Source organism: Sciurus vulgaris (assembly GCF_902686455.1).
Source record: "Sciurus vulgaris genome assembly, chromosome: 2".
In the NCBI taxonomy this organism is placed as follows: domain Eukaryota; kingdom Metazoa; phylum Chordata; class Mammalia; order Rodentia; family Sciuridae; genus Sciurus; species Sciurus vulgaris.
The window spans coordinates 100,163,983-100,187,118 of record NC_136462.1 but is presented as its reverse complement, the minus strand read 5'-3'; the positions used below and the strand labels follow the sequence as shown (position 1 = coordinate 100,187,118).

At 40.0% G+C, this 23,136-nt stretch overlaps 2 protein-coding genes across 4 annotated transcripts in view; both read left to right on the top strand.

The window, feature by feature from the left end:
- LEO1 (LEO1 homolog, Paf1/RNA polymerase II complex component) overlaps nt 1-3,253 on the top strand; it is a 29,521-nt gene extending 26,268 nt beyond the window's left edge. Inside the window, exons 11-12 of one of the 2 annotated variants that reach the window (XM_079129938.1) lie at nt 647-744; nt 3,015-3,253. In XM_079129938.1, coding sequence (XP_078986064.1) covers nt 647-744; nt 3,015-3,083 — 167 coding nt within the window. In that variant the 3' untranslated portion in view covers nt 3,084-3,253. Of the gene's footprint in view, nt 1-646; nt 745-3,010 lie in introns of both variants that reach the window. The other variant, XM_079129937.1, reaches the window with a different exon arrangement.
- Nucleotides 3,254-13,367: 10,114 nt separating this feature from the next.
- Nucleotides 13,368-22,716, top strand: LOC306655491 (RNA polymerase-associated protein LEO1-like). Of its 2 annotated transcripts, XM_079130008.1 has the most exons (7): nt 13,715-15,095; nt 15,648-15,793; nt 16,634-16,718; nt 18,040-18,134; nt 18,702-18,836; nt 20,433-20,565; nt 21,610-22,716. In XM_079130008.1, the coding sequence occupies exons 1-7, from the start codon at nt 15,015-15,017 to the stop codon at nt 21,820-21,822; spliced, it is 888 nt and encodes a 295-aa protein (XP_078986134.1). In that variant the 5' UTR covers nt 13,715-15,014; the 3' UTR covers nt 21,823-22,716. The 2 variants fall into 2 exon arrangements, with proteins under 2 accessions (XP_078986133.1, XP_078986134.1); XM_079130007.1 differs by lacking the exons at nt 20,433-20,565; nt 21,610-22,716 and adding an exon at nt 19,743-20,064 and having other exon boundaries at nt 13,368-15,095.
- The last annotated feature ends 420 nt before the right edge of the window (nt 22,717-23,136 follow it).

The window sequence follows — 23,136 nt, the reverse complement described above, 5'->3', positions numbered from 1 at the left end:
CTTGTCTATAAAAGGAGGTCCTAATGCTGTCCTGATTCCCTTTGACATGCCTTGGGAATCACAGGTGTACCCTAGGTGGTTTTTCCTCTTGAGTGAAAAAATTATAAAAACACCCAGATTTCCTCTTTCTCTGGCTATCCTACAAAACTCACTGTTTGTCACTTTTCAGTGACTGCTTTTGTCTAGTGACCTGCTATGCTTTATCTACCTATTATATATCTGGGGACAATAGTACAGAGACCTTTCCTTTTTTTGCCAATGCTAATTTCCTACAGAAAAAGATTAATTGTAAAATTATGTCACACAAAAATAGAAACAACTAAATGTTAGAGATATATTTAGGGATAGGAATGTTTAAAATTCAGTCCCTCAGAGATTAAAACCCAGCAGACAAGTTAAGTAGTGCTCAGTGTTGGGCAGTTCTCAGCTAGGCAAGGAGTGGGTAGAAGCGGGGAGGATTATATTTGGAGAGGGTTAAGTCTACTTCATTTCAACTATTTAAAGCTTTAAATCAGAAGTTTAAAATTATTTATTTCCTCTGGGGAAAATGTATAGGAGGAACTGAAGATATTTATCAGAAGGAAAAACCAAGATTGAATAGATCACTGTCTTTGAAAGTCACTCACTCTATTTCCTTTGTTTTCAGAGGAACGAGCCAGAATCTATTCCTCAGACAGTGATGAGGGATCAGAAGAAGATAAGGCTCAAAGATTACTCAAAGCAAAGAAACTCACCAGTGATGAGGTAAGCTCCCATTTACTCAGTTCTGTGGGTTGCTTTGTACCCAGGAGCACAGCTGTGTACACAGTTCACTAAAATTCAGTGAGACAACTCTTCCTGGAAGTGCCACACTGTGGAAGATAACTAGTAGAAATTTTGTTACATTAATCTGCACCATATTTGTTTTAAATTAGATGAGGTAACACCTTAATGATACATTTGCAGTGTGTTGAACTGTTAGCAAATGGAAGTCCTCATCTAAGCAAATGCTATTTATTGCTTGGCAAGCTGAAACTGTAAATGAAAATTGAGAAGTACCATGGAACTCTGTTTATTTCTAGTTTTCTCAGAAATGAGATTTTTCTTTTCTTAAAAAAAAAAAGACCCATCACAGGCTGGGGCTGTAGCTCAGTGGCAGAGCACTTAATCTAGCATGTGTGAGGCACTGGGTTTAATCCTTAGCACTGCATAAAAATAAACATATAAAATAAAGACGTTATCCATCTACAACTACCCAATAAAAAAAAAACAAATTAGGGTGGGGGGAACACCCGTCAGCTGCATTTTGGGCTGGGCAGTTGCAGACCTTGAACTGTCTGACTTAAAAATGCCTCCACTTTCACCACCCAAATACTCTGTTGGGTCTTCTTTTCTTCCTCTTCTAAAAACAAAGACTTTATTTCTGCCTGGACCTCCCAACCTCTGCCACTACCTCTTCATATTCTTCCAGTTCAAGTTCTAATCATGGGTGACAGTGGAAGAGAGAAAGGAAGGGAGTATAGCTGTTGGGGGTCACTGTACCGCTGCCCACTGGGATGAAAGTACATTCCTTACTACGGGCTCAGAACTTTCTCTTTGAGTCCTCCTGTGGCACTTCAGGTCTGTGGGAATGCATTTGTGACAACAAGGCAGGAAACAAGTGTGAGATGCTATCTCGTCCCTCAGAAGGCCAGCTGCTGAGACCATCAGGAAAAAAGTGGGTGCACCAGATTGCATTCTTCATGTAGAAGCCCTCTGTGGGTCACAGGAAGGTATCAGGCCTCCCCTAACCTTAACCTTCAAACCATTTGTTCATCCATTTAAATTTTGGTGAGGAGGAGAGTCATGTTAGTGTCAACTCCTTCTAGTGAGTATTTGATATTGTTTAAATGATGATATGTTCAAATTCTGTCTGTCAAAATTGTTTCATAGATATTTCCCTGAATTGTTTCTATTAGGATGTTGTACAGAATTATTTCAAACAGAGGAAACCTATATATAGAAGATGTTTAATTTCTTCAAATAATTTTAAAAATTTTTATTTTTTTCTTTTTAGTTGTACGTGATGGTAGAATTTATTTTGACATCTTAAAATATTTTCTTAAAAACCTTTATGATTTTTTTTTTTTTTTTTTTTTTTTTTTGTCCTGGGGATTGAACTCAAGGCCTTGTGCTTACGAGGCAAGCACTCTACCAGCTGAGCTATCTCCCCAGCTCCCTTTATGATATTTTTAATGCATCCAAACCAGGACATTATTATTTAAAAAATTAAGCGTTTAAAAAATGTTTTAGATAATGAAAAAAAGTTAAATGCAGAAGAAGTGGAGAAAAAAATTTGACTGATTTACCTGATCATGGTGAATATATTCCAGGACAAGAAGTGGTTATAAAGGCAAAACTTTCTTGGGAGAGCTCTGACCCTTCCCAGGACAGAGCCTGTTGTGTACTGGTTTTCCTGTAAGACATAAACTCATGGTTGCATAACTCTCCTATACAATCTACAGGGGCATGAAGTTGGATTGCATGTTAGTTTGTAATGAGTCCTGCAGAGTTGTCACTTTATTATTTATTTTTTGCGGTGCAGGGGATCCAACCCAGGGCCCTGGGCTTGCGAGGCAAGCACTCTATCAACTGAGCTATATCCCTGGCTCCAGAGTTGTCATTTTAGAATGCCTCCAATAGAATTGAAAACTGGCTATCACCTAAACCACCTCGTGGTTTTATTCATCTGCTGAATGTTTTTACTATGTTATTTTGAGCCAGGTGTGGTAGCACATACCTGCGATCACAGCTATTCAGGAGGGTGTGCAAGTTCAAGACCAGTCTCAGCAACTGTGAGTTGCTGTTTAAAAATTTTTTTAAAAAGGGCTCAGTTTAAAGTGCCTCTGGGTTCAATCCCCAGCACCAGGAAAACAAATAGAAAGTTACTTTGAGTTATCAGAGGGTCATTCAGTTCAGAGCTACTTTTGATGAACCTTCCTAGAAATGTTCTCTATTGAATTTTAGATTTTTAAAAATTTTATCTGTTTAGGAGGGTGAACCTTCTGGAAAGAGAAAAGCAGAAGATGATGATAAAGCAAATAAAAAGCATAAGAAGTATGTGATCAGTGATGAAGAAGAAGAAGATGATGATTAAAGTACAGAATGTGAAGACTTTTATATATTTTATTGTATAGTTTGTTTTATAAATATGATGTAAACATGAGTTATTTTGATTGAAATGAATTGATTTGCATTTGTGTAATTTTAATTGTAATAAAAAAATTAAACACAAGTGATAGTGATTAAGAAATCTACTTTTCCTAAAGCAAGCTTTTTTACTTCCACTGAATTGGGTTTTAGTGAATTCCTGCTGCTGTATTCCACTTCCTCTCATTGCCACGAAGAGGTCTGCTGGCCAGGAACAAGACTAGTGAGATAGAGTGAGGCCTCTTCTCAGATGCAGAGTTTAAAGGAATATGAAAATAACCTCAAGAATCATTTTTGTTTCCTTAGACTCCCCTTATAAAGTACACTTGGGTGGCTTAAAACAACAGAAATTTATTCTCTCACAGTTTTGGAGACAGGAAGTTTGAAATCAAGATGTTTGCAGGGCCATGCTCTCTTTCAGGAAGGATTCTCCTTTGCCTCTTCACATGGCCTTCTTTCTTGTGTATTTGTTCTGTGAGTCTCAAGATCTCCCTCTTTTTATAAGAGTACCAATCACTGGATTTAGGGCCATCTTTAATCCAGTGTGACCTCATCTTAACTAGTTACATCTACAAAAACTCTATTTTCAAATAAAGTCACATTCTGAGGTCTGGGTAGACATGAATTTTAGGGGCTGTGAATACTAGTCATGATGAATAGTAGTCAGTCCCCTACAATAATCACATTAAATGATGTTGCAGTGCAATAGTTTAAAAATCAAAATTAATGCAAAATACATGATGAACAAAGTGTTAAAATTTTAAGTAAAGATGAGTTCTAACAATTAGAGTGAGGCTAATTAGGAGAGTCACACAAGGGCAGGTCGAATTCTGGAGTTTTTGTTGTTGTTTTTATTTGTTTTAACAGTGCTGGGGTTGAAATCCAGAGCCTCACTCATACTGTGCAAGTGCTTTATCACTGAGCTATATCCTCAGACCCTTTTTAAAGTTAATTACATTAATTTACTTATTCATTTATTTTGGTATTGACAATTGAACATAGGGACACTTTACTACTGAGTTACATCCCCAGTTCTTTTTATTTTTTTATTTTGAAACAGAGCCTTTTTTTTTTTTTTTTTAAGACATACCTGACAGTAGAGCATATTTTGACATCTTATACATATGTGGAGTGTAACTTCCCATTCTTGTGGTTGTGAAACAGGGTATGGCCAAGTTACTAAGGGTCTCCTTAAGTGACTGAGACTGGCCTTGAACTTGCAGTCCTCCTGCCTCAGCCTCCTAGTGGCCATACAAGTGTGCACCACTATCCCCAGCTGGATTCTTTTTAAAAAGTTGTGTTTATTGTGAAGTTTTTAGGCATGAATTTTGATTTTTTAAAAATACTGTTTCTCAGGAGCCAGGGGGTGGGGTGTGTCACTCAGTGGTAAAGTGTGTTTAGCTTAACATGCACAAAGCCCTGGGGTTCTATCCCCAGCACTCAAAAAAAAAAAAAAAAAAAGTTTTTGCATTACAATATTTATCTTGAATACAGAGATTTTATTTTTTTTAGTTGTTGGTGAATGTTTATTTTTTAACTTATACATGGTACTGAGAATCAAACCCAGTGCCTCACTTGCTAGGCAAGTGCTCTACCACTGAGCCACAACTCCAGCCCAGGTGTGGAGATTTTGATATCCCTTCTATTTGTGAGCAAGGTGAGTGTTGTATTATTACATTCCTGTCCTGGCCCTGCTTTCTCACAGCTTGGTTGCTGTGTTTCAAAGGTGAGCGCCCTGAGAGCACCAAATAAAAACTGTATTACCTTGTTTTTGCATTCCTTTGTATAACCTAGTGTGAAAAGACACACAACCTCTCTTCTGCTTCATCCTGTTAGGATTAGCTCACAGTGGTTCCAATATTCAAAGGGTGTGAATTTAAGTTCTTGATGGGAGAAATGATAAAGTATTTGCAGATGTTTTAAATCTATCACATACACACCTGCCTTCTCCATGAAGCTCATCTACATATGCTAATGGTACACATCAACAGCTTCTACTATTATCTCTTTTCTAGTGCTGTTAGTGCGGTTTGGGAGTGGTGGTTTTGAGGCACCTACCCTGAAGGGTGGTTATAGAGAAAGAAAAGTGACATCAAAAGAGAGGAAGAGTGCTGGGGATGCAGTGCAGCAGTAGAGTTCTTGGCTAGATACATGAGGCTAGGGGTTCATTCCTATCACTGCAACAAAAGACGGGTGGGGTGGGGCTAGTTCCTGAATCACCATCATGTCACTTTCCTAACAAAATTTTCAGTGTTTTGCTATTTCCTGGCTTATCAATGCCTGTTTTTTTTTTTTTTTTTTTTTTTAATTACTATTTTTGTTTTCATTTTTAGTACTTAAAATCCTCCTGCCTCAGCCTCCCACGTTGCTGGGATTACAGGTGTGTGCCACTGTGCCTAGCCAATACCTGGCTTTTGAGAGTCTTTTCCTCCATCTTTCCAAGGCAACATATTCTTGTTTGCTTTTTTTTTCCCCTAATGGACATGGGTGTCAGTTATTAAGCTCTTGCCTCTTCTCCAAACCCATTTGTCTGTTTTCGCTATGTGTTACTCTATAACCCGTATTTCAGCTTTGCCAGCTGCCACATTAGGGGGCGCTAAAGGAAGACTGGAAGCTTGAAAAACAAAGAAAGGCTCGCTCCTTCCTGTTTGTTCATGGAACTTTCTGGGGGCTTCCTGTTGGCTTACGGTCTCTATAAGGGGGCCCCTCACTTCACCCCAGCAGAGGCAGTTCCTTTCTGCAGCAGTTGAATCCAATTTGTGGTATTCCAACATTTGGAGAATCAGCCTCATTGTACCACCTGAGAGACTTCAGTACTAGTAGGACAGCTGGTCTTCCACAGGTATGACTTTCCACTTCAAGGGGCCCTTTCTGGAAGCATTTAGGTGTTATTGTTGTTGTTGTTTCCCACATTTTTTAAATTGGTGCAGTATAGTTGTACATAGTGATAGGATTTGTTATTACATATTCATACATGAAGTATTTAAGTTTCAATAATTGCCCCTTTCATGTTCAAATATGTTCTCTCAGCTCTTGGAGTGGAAGTTACTCTCTATTTACTACCTCTCTGATCTCTAAGAGTTCTCTAAATTTTTTATAACCTAATGAACAACTTAAATTACTCTTTTTAAAAATATATTCAATTCTATCTGTAGAGGCAACTGGTATGTTTTCCCTTTACTCACTGGAAACCTCTGTGGGTGGTTCAGAAAACAAATTGGTGCAGGACTGAGTTCTGCATTCCTGGAAATGGGATGCTGGAAATGCATGGTTTGCATAAGATCATGATGAGTAAGATTATCACGTGTCTGAGGGGTCAAGTGGCTGCTGCAGGTAATCATGACCATAATGACTATGGAGTGGGATTGATACTTCTGAGTACTCTGGAACACTTAAAAATAAAACGATTCTTTTAAATGTTCAGCTCAGGGCTGGTGGCATACAGTAGTAGTATTTGCCTAGCATGCCCAAGGCCCTGGGTTCAATCACCAGTACTGCAAAAATAAAATGTTCAGCTCATGTCACAGGGGAAAAATGAGCTTTCATGACAATGCTAACACAGTTCCATATCTTGTAGTTATAGGACTGAGTTACCTGAAAATCAAAACCAATATTTGTGTGATTGTGGAATTATACAAATCAATTGAATTCACAGCCTTTCCATGTCTTTCATGTTAAAGTTAAGGAATTGACTGGGAAAGAAAATAGGAATGGGGATGTTATGGACAGAATGTTTTTGTCCCTCGTAAATTTATGTGTTGAATCCCTAACCACCCCATATGATGGCATTTGGGGGCAGAGTCTTTGGGAGGTGATTGGTTTATGACATCACCATGATGTGATTAATATACTTATTAGACCAGAGCTTGCCCACTGCATGCTCACTCACAAAGAACGTGTCATTAGAACATAGAGCAAGATGGCAGCTGCTGAAAATCCAAGAGAAGCGTGCTCAGAATCAAATTACTTTTCTAGCACCTTGATCTTGGACTTCTGACTGGTGTTTTGTTATAGCAGCCTACCTGACTAAGGGAATATCTGTCTCAGATGATCTGAAAAACCTAATTTCCTAATCACTCTGGGCCTCCCTTGCCTTTGAGAAACAGCTTGCCTCCCAGTGTCTGAGGAAACTAGTCTTGCATGAAAACATTGTAATAACACATTGAGCAATTTCCATTCTCCTCAAGACTCCCATGACTGAGTGCTGTCTGACCTGCTTTTTTACTGGTGAACCTGACATTAGGATCTCATGCTCCACTAAAGCAAGCACAAAGTGTGAAGAATAAATAGCTCACACACCAAAAGAAAAGGTTTTACTAATCCATATAGGCAGAAGCCTGGGGAGTATATATGCAAGTGGACTCTAAGAGGTTACAAACAACTTGGGCATGGCCAAATCTTTGAATATAAATAAATAATTTTACAGGAATGTATTTTGGATTTGCTATATTAGAGCATGTAGCTGGACATGATACTCTCTGTTGAGTGGTTAACTAAAACTTAAACTCAGCAGTGGGCTACACTTTGTGAAATCGAGACGCCAAAACTTCCTCCAATGTTATGTGGAGGGGGGATCCAAAGGCTTAGGGAGTAGGAGTGTTAGAGTTGACTTATCCTGTGTAACTTCCACACTAGCCCATCTCTCCTCCAGCTTCATTCACTGAGAGAGCCAAGAGACACTCCCTTCTTGAGGTCACTGAGAAATACCTTAGTAAGGGGAGGATGTGTATTCTTCAAAGCTGTCCATTGGTGTGATGGGAAATGCTGCTGTTGAGACAGGCATGACAGAATCCCAGAAGAACAGACCAAGTGGCAATGTGTAAATACCAGAGCCAGGATGCATACATTTCTAATGACAGCTGGGGTATAGTAATAATCAGAATGTTTTGATCTGTAGAGATTTTTTGATGTGGCTAATTGACCAGTGTTTCAAGGAATAAATAATATGTGCAGGCTACCAAAGTGTTGCTTGGTTTGTGTGATAGGAAGACTAGAACTGAAGGCCAAAATCTTAATGCATTGCCACAATGAAGAATCACTCTCTCTCATCCAGGTTTCAGATATGCAATATGTTCCCAGACTGGAGTCCTCTGTTGAATCCTTCCCTTGAAGAAGGATTCTGAAGCATCTCTACAAGTACAAATTATGAATCTTCCCACAATCTCCCAAAGGAAACTGTAGTCATTGTAAGAATGACTGCAACGGGATAGGAAATACCTAGAACTGGGGGATTCCTGAATACTGACTCTCAGCTGTTGAATCTAAAATGCTATTGTGACCCAACTAGCCAACATGGGGGCTTAGAGTGTTCAACTAATCGATGGAGTTCTAGCTCAAGTTTAACTCACAGTATGCCCAGCACATTTGTGTCCCCCAGTTCTTATGACTGGAGTTGACATATCTTGTCACTGAGAGATCCCCCATATTGTCTTTCTGAATCATGTAATAACTATCATGGTGATAGGAAGGACGGAGTAGAAGCCCAGGAACTTCTTTTTCATACCAAGATAATAAATCAAAACCACGGCATGACTGCAGGCAATTGTAGAGAGGAAGGACACCATCAGACTTGAAAGAAGCCAGGGTGATGACACCTCTCACACCCCCCACAGTTAGCCCACCAGTTTGAGCCGTGTGGGCAGCAAGTCGATCTCAGAAACGTTATCTTAAACCTGATCAGAGGATGACTCCAATAGCAGCTGCAATTTTGTACGAGCACTTGTTTGCTGGAGCAACTCTACAGCTGCCGACGCCTGGCATGCAGCTGTTGGCCACGGACATTTTATTCCCTCCACATCATTTTGTAAGGGCAAATATAAAGAGTTTGCTTTTACTGGTCAGACTAATGGCACAACTTCATAGCCTTGCCTGAGTCCAGGGACCCACCTGCTTTCTAATGGAGTCCATGGAGATTTTTTTTTATATATATATATATAGATATATAAAATTTTATATATATAAATTTTATATATATAAATTATATTTATATAAAATTTTATATATATAGATATATAAATTTTATAAATATATAAATTTTATAGATATATAAATTTTATATATATAGATAGATATATAAATTGTTAGTTGTAGGTGGACACTCTACCTTTATTTTTATGTGGTGCTGAGGATTGAACCCAGGTCCCCACACATGCTAGGCATGTGCTCTACCACTGAGCCCCAGCCAGCCCCAGCCCCCACGGAGATCTTGATCATCTTGACAGTCCATGCATCTCATTGGCTCACTACACTGATGACATCATGCTAAGTGAATCTGATGAACAGGAGACAGCAAATACTTTAGATGCCTTATTAATGAGCACACAAACCAAAGGGTGGGAGAGAATCCCCATCAAATTTCAGGGTTTCATCACCTCAGCAACATTTCTGGGGAGCTAATGGTATGGGGTATATCTGAATAATCACCTCCAAAATGAAGGTTATTAAAAAAGAACACAAGATTACAGGCACACACCTGTAATCCCAGTGGCTTGGAGGCTGAGGCAGGAGGATGGTAAGTTCAAAGTCAGCCTCAGCAACTCAACAAAGCCCTAAGCAACTTAGTGAGCTCCTATCTCTAAATAAAAAAAAAATTTTAAAAAGGGCTGGGGATGTGGATCAGTGACTAAATACCCCTGGGTTCAATCCCCAGTACCAAACAAAACAAAACAGTGGGCATTTTTGGACTTGGGAGCTAATATACACATATTTCAGTTGCTATTTTGACTTTGTGCCAAGTAAGTCATAGATGCTTCCTGTTTTGAGGAAGAGGGGAATGTTTGGCAGTCAGTCCAGGCTGCAGGACAAGTTGTTCTTCTACTGGCACCTAATAACCCCACAGTTCCAATGATGCTTAGTATGTCTACAGCAAGTACCACCACTATATGAACCCTCCACCAGTATCAATAGAGGAATTGAGCACCAGCCTCTAGCGGGTGGGACCACATTCACACCCTCTTTTGTAGATGGCCTTGCTTAAGAAACATCTCCTGGCTTGCTTCTAAACACCCAATTGTGGGCCATCAAGAAACCACACAAGAGGGCTGGGAATATAGCTCAGTTGGTAGAGTGCTTGCCTTCTATGCATAAGGCCCTGGGTTCAATCCCCAGCACCCCCCCCCCCAAAAAAAAAAAAAAAGAAACCACACAAGAAGAAAAGAAAAGCCACACAGGCTGAACTTATTGTTGTGAACTGGGTGTTTTCTGTCCCAAATTGTAAACTGGGTGTATGTAATTGCAATCTATCAGCTGGGTCCAATAAAGTCCAGAGGGCATGAGCAAGTTTCCTCAATCCTGACATCTGTTGAATTGCCTCTTTTGTCTCCTCCAAAAGCAGAAATCCTGGCTCCAATTATCCTCAATATATGTATTCATTTGTTTGCTCCTTCTAAATGCAAATACTAAAATGACCGTAGATATTTACTAGGTTCTGGGTATATTCACACACAGTGGCCAAGCAAAGCAAGTTTCCACTAGCTTTGCAGCTCAAAAAGCTCTGCTTATACTGAGAATTTTAAAGATTGCAGTACTTGTAGTTCAGAAAGGGGCAGCAACTCTGCAGACATCTAATGAAAACATCCAAGAAACTGGAATGGAGTAGAATGACATAGTAGGAGGCACTCAAGTGTTGTGAGCCAAACGACTAAACATTTTTAAAAATGTGGATATGTATGTACACAATTGGCTTCTGTGAACATTCTCCTGACAGTGCAGATACCTTCAGTGCTGGGCTGGTCCTGAGCAGCCTTGTCAGATGCTGTCATGCATAATTTTCTTTTGGGGTCAAAATTGTCCTCTTTTATTACTATGCATTTCATTAGGAAGCCCTGACAGCATTAGTTAGCTGGTGTCTTTGTTAGGGAGCCACAGTCACAATCAAAGCTCCATCCATCCTACTTTGTGACACCTTGAGGAATTAAACGAGAGGAAAAGAGCATAACTCCATCTTCAACTTATATAATGGTATGTGGCTGAGCACATGCCTGTAATGCCAGCATGAGACCAGAGGGTTCCAAGTTAAAGCCAGCCTCAGCAATTTAGGGATACCCTCAGTAACTTTGGAAGACCCTATTTCAAAGTGAAAACAGAACGGGCTGGGGTGTAGTTTAGTGGTAAAACAACGTTGGGTTCGATCCCTAGTACCAAAAAATAAAATGAAACAAAATAATATAAATTACACATCTAGCTGTATACAACTACTAGTATATCAAGTTATTGATTTATCAAGTTATTGGAAAAATAGCCCTAAGCAATGGCAGCTTTCTGTGTTCTAGAAAGTCATACATTTTGGCTCTGGGGGTCCTAATTCCACAGGACACATTCTATGCGTCATTTTTTAAAAAGTCAATGATTTGGGAAAAGTTTATAACATTTTTACACAAGTGTGATTTGTTTTTGCTTGTGCCGGGGGTATACCGGGGATTGAACTTAGGGGCACTCAACCACTGAGACACATCCCCAGCCCTATTTTGTATTTTATTTAGAGACAGGGTCTCACTGAGTTGCTTAGCACCTCACGGTTGCTGAGTCTGCCTTTGAACTCGAGATCCTTCTGCCTTAGCCTCCGGAACTGCTGGGATTACAGGTGCGCTCCACCATGCCCGGCAGAAGTGTTATGTTGTTTGAATGTGAAATACAAGTAAATTTCTCTTAATAATATATCACAAATTGCCGTGTGTTAATTCATGTGTTGAAGGAAAGGGAGGGTCCTTTTTCTATTATGTCCTGTTCTCCCAACTTAAAGGGGCCGTCTGGGCCTGGAGTTTTCTTTTTTTGGAAGATTTTTAACACATTCAGTTTACTTAATAGAAATAGGACTATTCAGCTGGGTGGGGTGGTGTATGCTTTTAATCCCAGCAGCTCCGGAGGATCACAAGTTCAAAGCCAGCATCAGCAACTTAGCGAAGCTCTAAGCAACTTAGTGAGACCCTGTCTCTAATAAGATATAAAAAAGGGCGAGGAATGTGACTCAATGTTTATGCACCACTAGGTTCAATTCCCCATATTAAAAAAAAAAAAAGTAACAAAAGAAATAAGAGCGTAATCTATTTCTTCTTTAGTGGATTTTGGTAGTTTATGACCTTCAAAGACTTGGGTCATTTAGCCTAAATGGATGAATTTATGTGTGTAGGTTTATTTTGATGATTCCTTTATTGTTCTTTTTAATATCTAGAGATTCTGTGGGAATAATTTCCTTTTATTCCTTATGTTTATAATTTGTGTTTTCTCAGTGTTTTAGTTTGGCAAGAGGTTTATCAATAAAAACATAAAAACCAAGTGTGGTGGCCCACACCTATAATCCCAGCACTTGGGAGGCTGAGGCAGGAGGATCTCTTGAGTTCAGAAGTTCAAGACCAGCCTGGGCAGCATAACAAAATTCTGTCTGAAAATATATAATAAATAAAATAAAAAATAACATGATGATCTCAAAAAACCAACTTTTGATTTCATAGATTTTTCCCTCCTATTTTCAATTACATCGATTCTCTTTCCTCTTCTTTTTACTTGCTTTGAGTTTCTTTTTCTTTTTTCTTTTGGTGGTACTGGAGATTTAACCTAGGGCTGTTGTACCACTGAGATAAATTCCCAAGTCCTTCTTTGAGACAGGGTCTCGATAACATTACTGAGACTGAACTCAAACTTGAGATCTTCCTGCCTCGGCCTCCCAAGTCACAGGGATCACAGGCGTGCACCACCATACACTTTTTCTGTTTTCTCATGTTAGAAGTTCGGTTATTGATGCAGGATCATTTTTATTTTTCAAAAGAATATTTAACACTATAAGCTTCCCTCTTAGACTCACTAGTTGCATCTCACAAATTTTAATGTTATAGTTTTGTTTTTATTCAGTTACAAAATATTTCCTAATATTCCTTGAAACTTCCTCTTTGACTCATGGACTGTTTAGAAGTATTTTGATTTATTTCCAAGAATTTGGAGATTTTCCAGTTATCTTTCTGATATAGATTGCATTGTGGTCAAATAACATATTATGCATAGTTTCAAATTTTTAAATTTGTTAAGCATTGTTGTATAATCTAGGATGTTTCAAACTTGGCATTTGCTTTTACTCTACTTGCAAGTTGTTAAATGAGCCTGTTACTATTTCATGGATGCTGGCATTAGTATTCATACATAATTAGGCATAAATATCAAGCAGTTTATATTAGTAACCACAAGGAACATTACCTGTACACAGGTGAAGTGGGCATTTAAAAGAAGTCCTGGAGAGGCAAGGATGGAGTTCAAAAGCTTGATGTTTCTGGGCTGTGATTCTGTGTGTAGATTTTAGAGTCAGGTGAGCTTTATGCTCCTTCACTCACTGTGTGACTTTGGACAAGTTAATAAACACTTTAAATTTGAATTCCTTATCTGTCAAAGGAAGAATAAACTACTCCATGGGAATACTTCATGTAGGCCAGCAATGAGATTTAAGGGAAATTCTACAGACCCTTATTATATTCACATTAAAGACATACCTTTGAAGATAAATATGGGAACAGAGGGCCAAGTGTGGCACTAGGAATACTTAAGGACCTGGTACCACACAAATATTCTTGAATTGTGAAAAGTTAAGTATCTAGCACTGATCAGTCTTAAGAAGTTGAGAATTCAAAACAAAGTTGAATTCTCTGAACAGTTGTTACTGGCAGTGGTCATTTATTTTGGATTGAATTTAATAAACTTTAACATCTACCAAGGTTTAGCTTCCTTCCCTTACTGGCTTCTTCCTGGGTCATTGCCACAGTCCTCTAGCATATGCTGGTTTATATAGTTTATTTTTGCCTACACAGGGTTGATTTCTTTTTCAGTACTGGAGTTGAACCCAGGGCCTTGTGCGTACATTCTTGGCAAGTGTTCTATCACTGAGATATGTCTTCAGCACCAATTCCCTCTGCTTTTTTTATATTTTGAAGCAGGGTCTCGCTAAATTGCTGAGGCTGGCCTTGAATATGTGATCCTTCTGCCTCAGCCTCCCAAGTTGCTAGGATTAAAAAGGTGTATGCCCATGCGTGGTTCTAGCTGATGTTCTTGCTTGAAAGAAGGGGTGTGTGGACCAACGTAGGTCTGTGTGTTTTAAAAAGAGGCCAGAACTGTGTGGCAAACCCAAGCCGCCACTTGAGTATCCTGAGACTGTAGGAAGTCATTGGGATCCAAGAGAACAAAATTAATGGGAAAACAGGGATGTAGGAAATAAAGGGAGAAAGTGCCTTCTGGGTAGCCACATTAGTTATCTATTGCTTTAACAAATCACTCCAGTACCCAGCAGCTTGAAACAATGCACACTTCCTATCTAACACAAATTCTGAGGGTCAGAAATTCAGAATAGCTTGTGGTTTCACAGGCTGCACTGCAGTATCCAGTCTTGGAATGGAAGGCTGTTTCCAAGACAGTTCGTGTGGCTCTTGGCAGAGTCCTGTTTTCTCACCTCTTGGACCTCCCCACAGGAAGTTTGAGTTCTGTAGCTGCTTCCCCCAGAGTAATACCCAAGAGAGAAGGAGCAAGACAGAAAAGCCAATGTTATTCATAGCCTGACCGTAAAGTGAGGTTATATTCCATTGACCATATAGAACAATCACAAGGCAGTGTTGGAGGGGAACACACAAAAGCATGAAAGCCAGAGGTGGGAATTGCTGGGAGCCATCTTGAAAGCCGGCCGTCACAGCGACTTTGCCTTTCACCAACCGACTTTGCCTTCTTCCATCTCCAAGGCACTGGTCAGGCTTCTGGGGCCAGACTTAGAGAGCCAGTTTGAGGTTGTTTTAGTGGAGATTTGGTTGGTGAAGAACTTTAGACAGACCAATAAATGTTGTTCATTTTCCCCCAACATTGAACATTATAGGGGGACCATGGATCTGTTTGGAGATATAGATGACATTTCTTCAGAGAGTGATGAGAACAATCCACCACCCATTCCAAGACAGCCTGTTGTAAGTACCATCACAAATCTGAGTGAAATAAGAAAAAACGCTCAGAGGCTGAGGGTCTGTCTCTCTGATGTTGAGAGAGGACAAGGATAACTGAACACGTGGTGAATGGGGGGTCTTCTTACCTGTACTGGGAATATGAGGATATTAGAAGTCACAGAAGGAACTGTTCAGGACGAAGCTGACCTGGGCTGGATGGGCAGGACTCATAACGTGGGCTATGTTAGTATTTTCTGATTTTAGCAGTTAGTATTAATGGGTTGAATAATTTCACACTTCTGTTGCTGAATATCTTATGAAAAAGAAACATCAATAAAGTTGATATTTTTTCTAGTAATTCAGGCTAATAGATTTTGTTCCTATGTTGTTTTTGTTGGCTCGTTTTATGTGGTGGAGGATGAGCTTCTAGGGAGAGGCTTGGAGAGGTAGGTTGCTTTTATTCCTAAAGTGATGTCTGAATTTACTTCTTTTCAAACCTTCCTCTGCCTGGTACAGAGTAAAGCTAGAACATTTCTTCTGTCTCGTCATGCTCTCACATTCTGATTCCTCTCTTAGGACGAACACAGAGTACCTCAGGACCAGCAGGAAGAAGAGCCCATTTCTGAAACCAGAATAGAAATAGAAATTCCCAGTATCAACTCTGACTTAGGAAATGAATTATATTTTGTTAAACTACCCAAGTTTCTCAGTATAGAACCCAAGTAAGAGAACTGATTAAAAATTTCAAGATATTGAATAAAACTTTGTAGAACAAAAAAAATTTTTTTCTTATTTATCATGAATTGACTGATCATAAAGATATTTATCTTATAACTTAAAAATGAATTTAGGATATGCTATGGTAGAAAAATGAAGAATTATTGGTAAGAGTTTTAACTTTAGTAATCTCTCTAGCATTTTGGTACTTTCAACAGATACCGCAACTGATGGTGGCATTTTTCACTAAAGCTGAATAATTGGAAAATGAGTGCCGAAGATGCAGACAGACCACAAGTGTTCAGTGCAGATATCATTGTGAATCTAGAAAAAATGGTTTTGACAACAAAACAGTGCCAATGGGGAGAATTCAATAAGGCACATATGTACAAGCTCTTGTGCAATTAAGCATGACCGGTTCTTAAAGCCCCAGCTGCACTCAGTCTTTAACTATTTTTTCAACATTCCACATTTGATGATGCAGATACCTCTTTGTTCCCTGAATGTAAATATTCTAATATAGATCTTTTTATTGTAAAAAATATGTTTTACATAAATATATTAAAAAATCATATATATATGAAGTGCTAGATAATGTGTTACTTGCACTTTACAAGACATAGTCCTCCAATGAAGATTTTGAATTGTTAGTCACGTTTGGATTTTATTTCAGACAATATTTTAAATAAATTTCTAGAAAGTACCATAATTTGCATATTTCCTTGAAGGCTTACATGAAGTTGTCTACTGTGATTTTAAGAAACATTGGTGCATATTGTAAAAATGGTTAATAGTATCACTCATATTAATTATTAACTATAACTAATGATATTAAAAAATTTTAGACCTTTTGATCCTCAGTTTTATGAAGATGAATTTGAAGATGAGAAAGTGCTTTATGAGGAAGACAGAACCAGGTTAAAATTAAAGGTATCACCTCATGCTCTATTGCTTTTATGTTTTTCTTTTTGCTTCTTTTATGAGATGGAATCTTGCTATAGTGTTCAGACTGTTCTTAAACTCCTGGGCTCAAGGGATCCTCCTACTTCAGCCTCCTGAGTACCTAGAACTACAGACACACACCACTCTTCCTGGCTAAGTTTTTTCTTTTGTTAAGTACAGGAATGATAACTTAAGACCGAAGTTTATGAAAATCTTTCATGTTTTCTGTTTAATCAATAAATAACTCTATTTAAAACAAAAAAGTAAATGGCTTTGTAGAGTATTTTTAAGGGAGAAGGGACATCATACCCTTTTTAAAAAATTCCTATAGGTTTGTCACTTTCTTTTTTCTTATTTTTTTTTCTTGCAATTTCAAGTTTTTGACAGAAGTAGAGGTAAAAATGTTGCAAATTGTTACTTTCTTCAAGATAATGTAGTGAGGTATACAGAACTGCCTCCACATTTTCTAGTGGGTAAATCCTAGCAACTTCCCACAGTAGAATGGTCTTAAACTCTTTATGGATATTCAAATTATGCACAAAAATAAACCTTGCCATTAGCTTGTTCTTCTCTAGACGTCCTGGGCTGGCAAAGCACTACATTGCTCACACAGGACACTGTCTTTCTTGATCAGGTTTCCTCTGAGCTCCTACCTGGGTCCCCAGTGGTAGCACTGGACACGGTCAGTTTTTACTCTATTTTTATGACCTAGCATTTCCCACTATGTGAGGTAAATGTGGACTCAAAAACATGGCTTAATTTTTTTGTTAATTAGTTAATTGTTTATTCTTTAAAACATTTAATTTTATACACAGAGTTCCTCTGCCTCACTAAGTTAAATGACACTTGTTAAGTCCTTCTTTCATGGAGCCCTGCAATAGACAGAGGTCTCAATTTCTTCTCTCTCTCTTTTGGACTGGGGATGGATCCCAGGGCTTTGTGCCTGTTAGGCAAGTGCTCCACCACTGAGCAGCACCCCCAGCCCAGAAGTCTCAATTTGAACGGCCCACCATATGTGGGCCAAGCCTCAGCCCTCCTTTGGAGCTCTTTGTGTGTCCGATGGCATCTCCAACCTGCATCATGCTTTGGTTCTCCTTCCAATGCTGTGAACTGGAACTCAGAAAAAGTTTAAGCACAATGTCTGGTTAGTTCAATCAGTATCTCCTGGTATTTGTAGCAGATGTGTTTCAGCGTTTAGTAACCTTATTCTATCATTACTATCAATTCTTGGCATATGATTATAGATCACTTGAGGAAAAAAGAACATGTATTTAAATTGGTTTTCTCACACCTTTGTGGTTTGAACCAGGTAGAAAATACTATACGATGGAGGATACGCCGAGATGAAGAAGGAAAGAAAGTTAGAGAAAGCAATGCTCGGATAGTCAAGTGGTCAGATGGGAGGTGAGTACAACACGTCTGAAGAATGTTGAAATACCCCAGGTTGGCCTGGGTGAGTGACATTTTCTGTGTAGGACTTTATTTTGGGGTTATTTTCATTAAAGAATTGATACCATGTAGGCCCCTGGCATTCCCTGGGAAACCTGAGACAAGCAGAGTTGAGGTCATTCTATCCTTGCTCGTCGGAGACTTTGGACATTGAATCTAAGTTGTGATCAAATCCCTCATATCTGCTTTGTTCATGGGAAAACTAAGACTAGTTCCCGTCTGTGAGATTCCAGATATTCTAATTAATATTTTTGAAAAATGATTTCTGTTGGCTAATGAAATGGTAGGGATTGGGGAAATTACAAGGTCATTATATTTCAAGTTGAAAAGGGGATAGATTTGAACATTTTTTACTTTGAAAGGAAGTAGGTTATTGACAGCAGCTTTTCTTCCTTATGAATTCGGTGTGAAGAGAGGATCCCACAGTCCTACACTATTTTAAATGAAGCTAACAGGTTGGAATGAACTTTGTAGGGCTCACTAAATGTCTACCTTAATAGCTGAATGGTTTCTCCTTTCCAGCATGTCCCTGCATTTAGGCAATGAAGTGTTTGATGTCTACAAAGCCCCACTGCAGGGCAATCACAACCACCTGTTCATAAGGGAAGACACAGGTCTACTGGGACAAGCCATCTTTAAATCCAGACTTACCTTTAGGTAATTGTTTCTATCCACACGTTGTCACTTGCGGTTAAAGAGTAACAAAGCAGAGATGTCGTGCCTGATTCTTCTGATTGACCTCATTCCATAGTGCAGCTCACCAAGGACTGGGATCTGATTCTCAAGTTAACTATAAGTCGCTATTTCAGTTGTGATTTCTCAGGGAGCTAGCTCATGCCATCAAAACTCATAGGAGGGGCTGGGGTTGTGGCTTAGTGGCAGAGCGCTTACCTAGCACATGTGAGGCACTGGGTTTGATTCTCAGCATCGCATATAAATAAATAAAGTAAGGGTCCATTGTCAACTAAACTATATATATATATATATATATATATATATATATATTTAAATATAAAACTCACAGGAGACAGATGTATAACCTAGAAAACTGGTATATTGACTCACACTGGTTAGTGCACCTGGTAGCGGGCTTAACGGATGTATCTGTGTGGCTCTGCTGCTCAGCATGGCCTTTCCCGTTAGTGAAGTTGACCTGGGAAGCTAAGTATCATCAGAATGGTGTCAGTATGTGGCTGCAACAGACATGACAAGCTGTGCCAAAGCAATGTGTGGATAAGCTGAGCTCACTGCCATGGGTGGTGCTGTGGCACCTTCTAGACACCCTCCCTCTGAAAGACACATTGCTGAGATCAAGATCCACTTTCCTGGAGAGGTGTAGCATAGGCACAAGGTTCTTTTGGGGGTTGTAAAACTCTTCTAAAATTAGTTTACGATCATGCTTGCATAACTTTGCAAATTAAAAATTATTTGATACTTAAAAAAGTGATGTTATAGTATGTAAATTATATCCAGTGAATTTGTTGGTCTTTACTTAAAAATGGTAAGGGACAGCCCTGAGGTTGTGTATTCTTGAGGAAGGATCTCAAACTCCCTCATTTCCAGTTCCCTTTGCTACAACATGAAGAGAATGTCTACCTCACGGAGACATTATTGTGTTGATGAAGCTGAAGACTACATAGAAACCTGGCACAATAAATGGTGCTCTGTCCCACCTGTGAAGGACGTCTCCTTAGAAGGGCATCCTGAAGGAATGCAGAACCCTGCTGCCCGTGCTCCAAGGTGGGATCTCCACCCAGCACAGCTTCGCTTCTTACATTTCTCTGCAGCCATGCCTTCTTCAGAGACCCTCTCCTAAGGCTCATCCTTCCTTGGCTCTTTGACCTTCCTTCCAGTTTTATCTGGATGGAGGGACTCACTTCCAGTTCTCCAGGTGTGCTTTCTGGCATCTGTGACACCTTTGAAAAACTAAGATTTCATATTACTTTTCTCTCTGAGTGGGGCTGCTGTGTCTTTATAAAAGCCCTTCACCTTACCACCTGCCTTCCCACCTTACCACCTGCCTTCCCTCCTTTCCATTCCATGTCTACTGACCCAGTCAGATTTCCCCAGGAGGAGAGGCAGCTAAGGGAACTTCTCAGGGAGCCAGAGAATGGGGACCTGGGGTCCTGCCTCCTCACTCTGCTCAGTGTGAGGCTGTCACTGTCTATGGGGTTTTTGCTGTTAGTATGCTTGCCCCCAGATGTTCTTAATAAAGAGTGAGACTTCTTGTTGTTGTCGTTCATTTCCTGGCAGACCTCACTCTACAGACAGTGCCACCCATAGAAAGATGACCCTGCCGCTTCTGGATAGAAGTTCAAAGACTCAGATTAGAATCTTACCAATAGCCGGTCGTGATCCTGAATGCCAACGCACAGAAATGATTAAGGTATGTTCTCTAGGCTTCAGCCTGGAATTATTTTGTGTATTAAGAGGTGTTATTTTCCAGAGTATTAAATCACTGTTTCTTACTACTGCTATTATTTTATTTCTTGTAGTTATCCCAAGCCAGCTTAACCTTCTACATATGTAGTTAATCAGCCACAATAATGTCAATGGCTGCTGGTAGCAAAAAAGGGACTCAGGTACTCTCCCCAGGATCTATGAGATTTCAGAGAAAAACTAATGATTTTTAGAACCCAACCTCTGACAGGTATTACAGAACTGTGTTAGAAAATAGGAAGGTCAAAAGACCATTCCTGGCTTGCCTGACACTGGCCCAGCCTTTTGACCAAAGTTCAGAATGTCAGGCAGCTGTGAGGCAATGAAGGTTCTGCCTTGTGGCTTGGGAATCCCCTCACCCCCACCTGTTGGCAGGTGCTATGGGAAGCTCTCTGGGTTGAGGGTCAGGACAGGAATATCTAGAAACTTTGGGAATGGAACCTAGGAAGGTCAGGTGTGTGCGGCTCAGGGATAACAGACAGCCCCCACTGCCCTGGGAAGTCAATTCAGGTGTCCTGGGCATGGAAGGGTTTCTCAGGCTGTTGGCTTCTGCATGGGCTGAGTGGCACTGTCCTGAGAACAGTGTAACTGTTCCATTCCTGTGCCAGTTCTGACTGGGCCAGCTAGTGTGAGGGATCTTTCCTGCCTCTTCACCCTTGTATTGCCTTCATAATGTCACCAAACCAAACCATCCACTATGTGTGCTAACAGAGGTGCAAAGAGAGATGTCTGTACTCTGGAGACACAGGTGCTGTCTTGGACTAGGCATTTACATGTTTCTTAGGGTAAAAGAGGGTTCAAGTAGGCATGAAAGTAGCCTTTTATTTTTTTGAGACAGCATGTGACTGTGGCCCAGGCTGGTATAAACCCCCTGGGTTCAAGTGATCCTCCCACCTTAGCCTTTCTGTAGCGGGGACTACAGGTGCACATCACCACGTCCAGCTAAAAGTAGTTCCTTTTCTAAGTTGAAGAGATTTTTGCTGCTTTACAGAAAGAAGAAGAACGCTTGAGGCTGTCTACTCACCAGGCTGTCCATCTGCAGGGGAAACAGAACCAGCAGGGGCCGAGTGTCCCCCGCCAGGACCCTGGCAGTGAGGAGGACGAGGAAGGTGAGGAGGCCTCCAACCTGGCTGCCACTGAAGCCCATCACCAAGGGGAACTCCAGGCTGAAGCGGGCGTGGTGGGCACATCTTATTTCAGGTGACAGGGCCTGCTTTTGTTCTGGGGAGCTCTTCCTCCCTGTCCATTTGCCAGTACAAAGACTCTTTTTTTTTTTTTTTTGATGTTTTGTTTTTGTTAGAGCCACTTTCCCACAGAAAAGGTTAACTGTGAACATAAGGCATCTCCAAAACAAAGAACATTTATTAAACGTTTATGGTGAGAAATATGTTATTATATAAACAGTTATATATGCAATTAATTGCATAATTAAAGATTCAATATTTAAATTTCCATAGTTCATAAAGACAATAATACACAATGTTTCTTGAGTATTTGAAGTGGTCAGATAAACTGAGAACAAAACCTTTCAATCTAAGTCATTTCAGCAAGTGTGAAAGTTATATTTACCTTCCCACTGACACTTAAAAAAAAAATCTGTTGTCTTCTCAAGGAAAATGTCTGGTGGGAAGAAACAATATTTAGCAGAAGAAAATTTCAAGTCATCATCTTCAACAGTTCTGGGAAAATCTAGTGTAAAAGAATTGGCTACTGTAGGCAGAAGGTGCTGATAGACTGAAGAAAGAGGTAGACAGTTTCAGGATTGCACAGAGTGCTGTTTACTGGGGACTTACTGACAGAAGCATGGTCAAGGCTGGCAGCAAGACCAGTGGATCCTCAACTTGGGTGAGAGGGAAGAGGCTTATCTAGTGGGCAGGACAAAGGTGATGTTCATCTACCTGGTGTATATGCAACTAATAGCAAAGGCATCAGGCACATCCCTGGTGCTGATGACACCAGGGTCTGGTCAGATTCTCAAACCACTATGGATAGGCCAGGGTTTCTCAGGGGCAACCGTGATGGTTATAGCTGAAGATGGCTATGGTCAGGTCAAGCTGGATCACTACAGAGGCCAATACCATGTCTAAAATTCCTTTGCTTTCAGAGGAACAAGCCAGAATCTATTCCTCAGACAGTGATGAGAGATCAGAAGAAGATAAGGTTCAAAGATTATTCAAAGTAAAGAAATGATGATGAGGTAAGCCCACATTTACTCAATTCTAGGGGATGGCCTTGTGCCCGGGAACCAACTCCTGGGAGGAGGAGCTCACCAACAAGAAGCACAGGTAACTATACAATTCGCTGAAATTCAGTGAGACAAATGCAGTAACAGGAGTCAGAGGGGCCAGAAGGGAATCTGATGCCTATGCTTGGTGGCTCTTGGAAGGCTTCTCAGAGGAGACTTCTAATGAGTACTAAGAATAAGTGGAAACTTGGCAGGCACACAAGCCAGAGTGGGGATTTCAGGTAGATGGAAATTACTATAAGGCAAGGTGCAGGACTCTCAGACACCGTGGCT

Coding starts and splice junctions, on each gene's coding strand:
- LOC306655491 (XM_079130008.1), top strand. CDS start 15,015: ATGGATCTGTTTGGAGATATAGATGACATTTCTTCAGAGAGTGATGAG. Junction 15,794..16,633: donor TTTCTCAGTATAGAACCCAA/GTAAGAGAACTG, acceptor AAAAAATTTTAG/ACCTTTTGATCCTCAGTTTT. Junction 18,135..18,701: donor GTCAAGTGGTCAGATGGGAG/GTGAGTACAACA, acceptor TCTCCTTTCCAG/CATGTCCCTGCATTTAGGCA.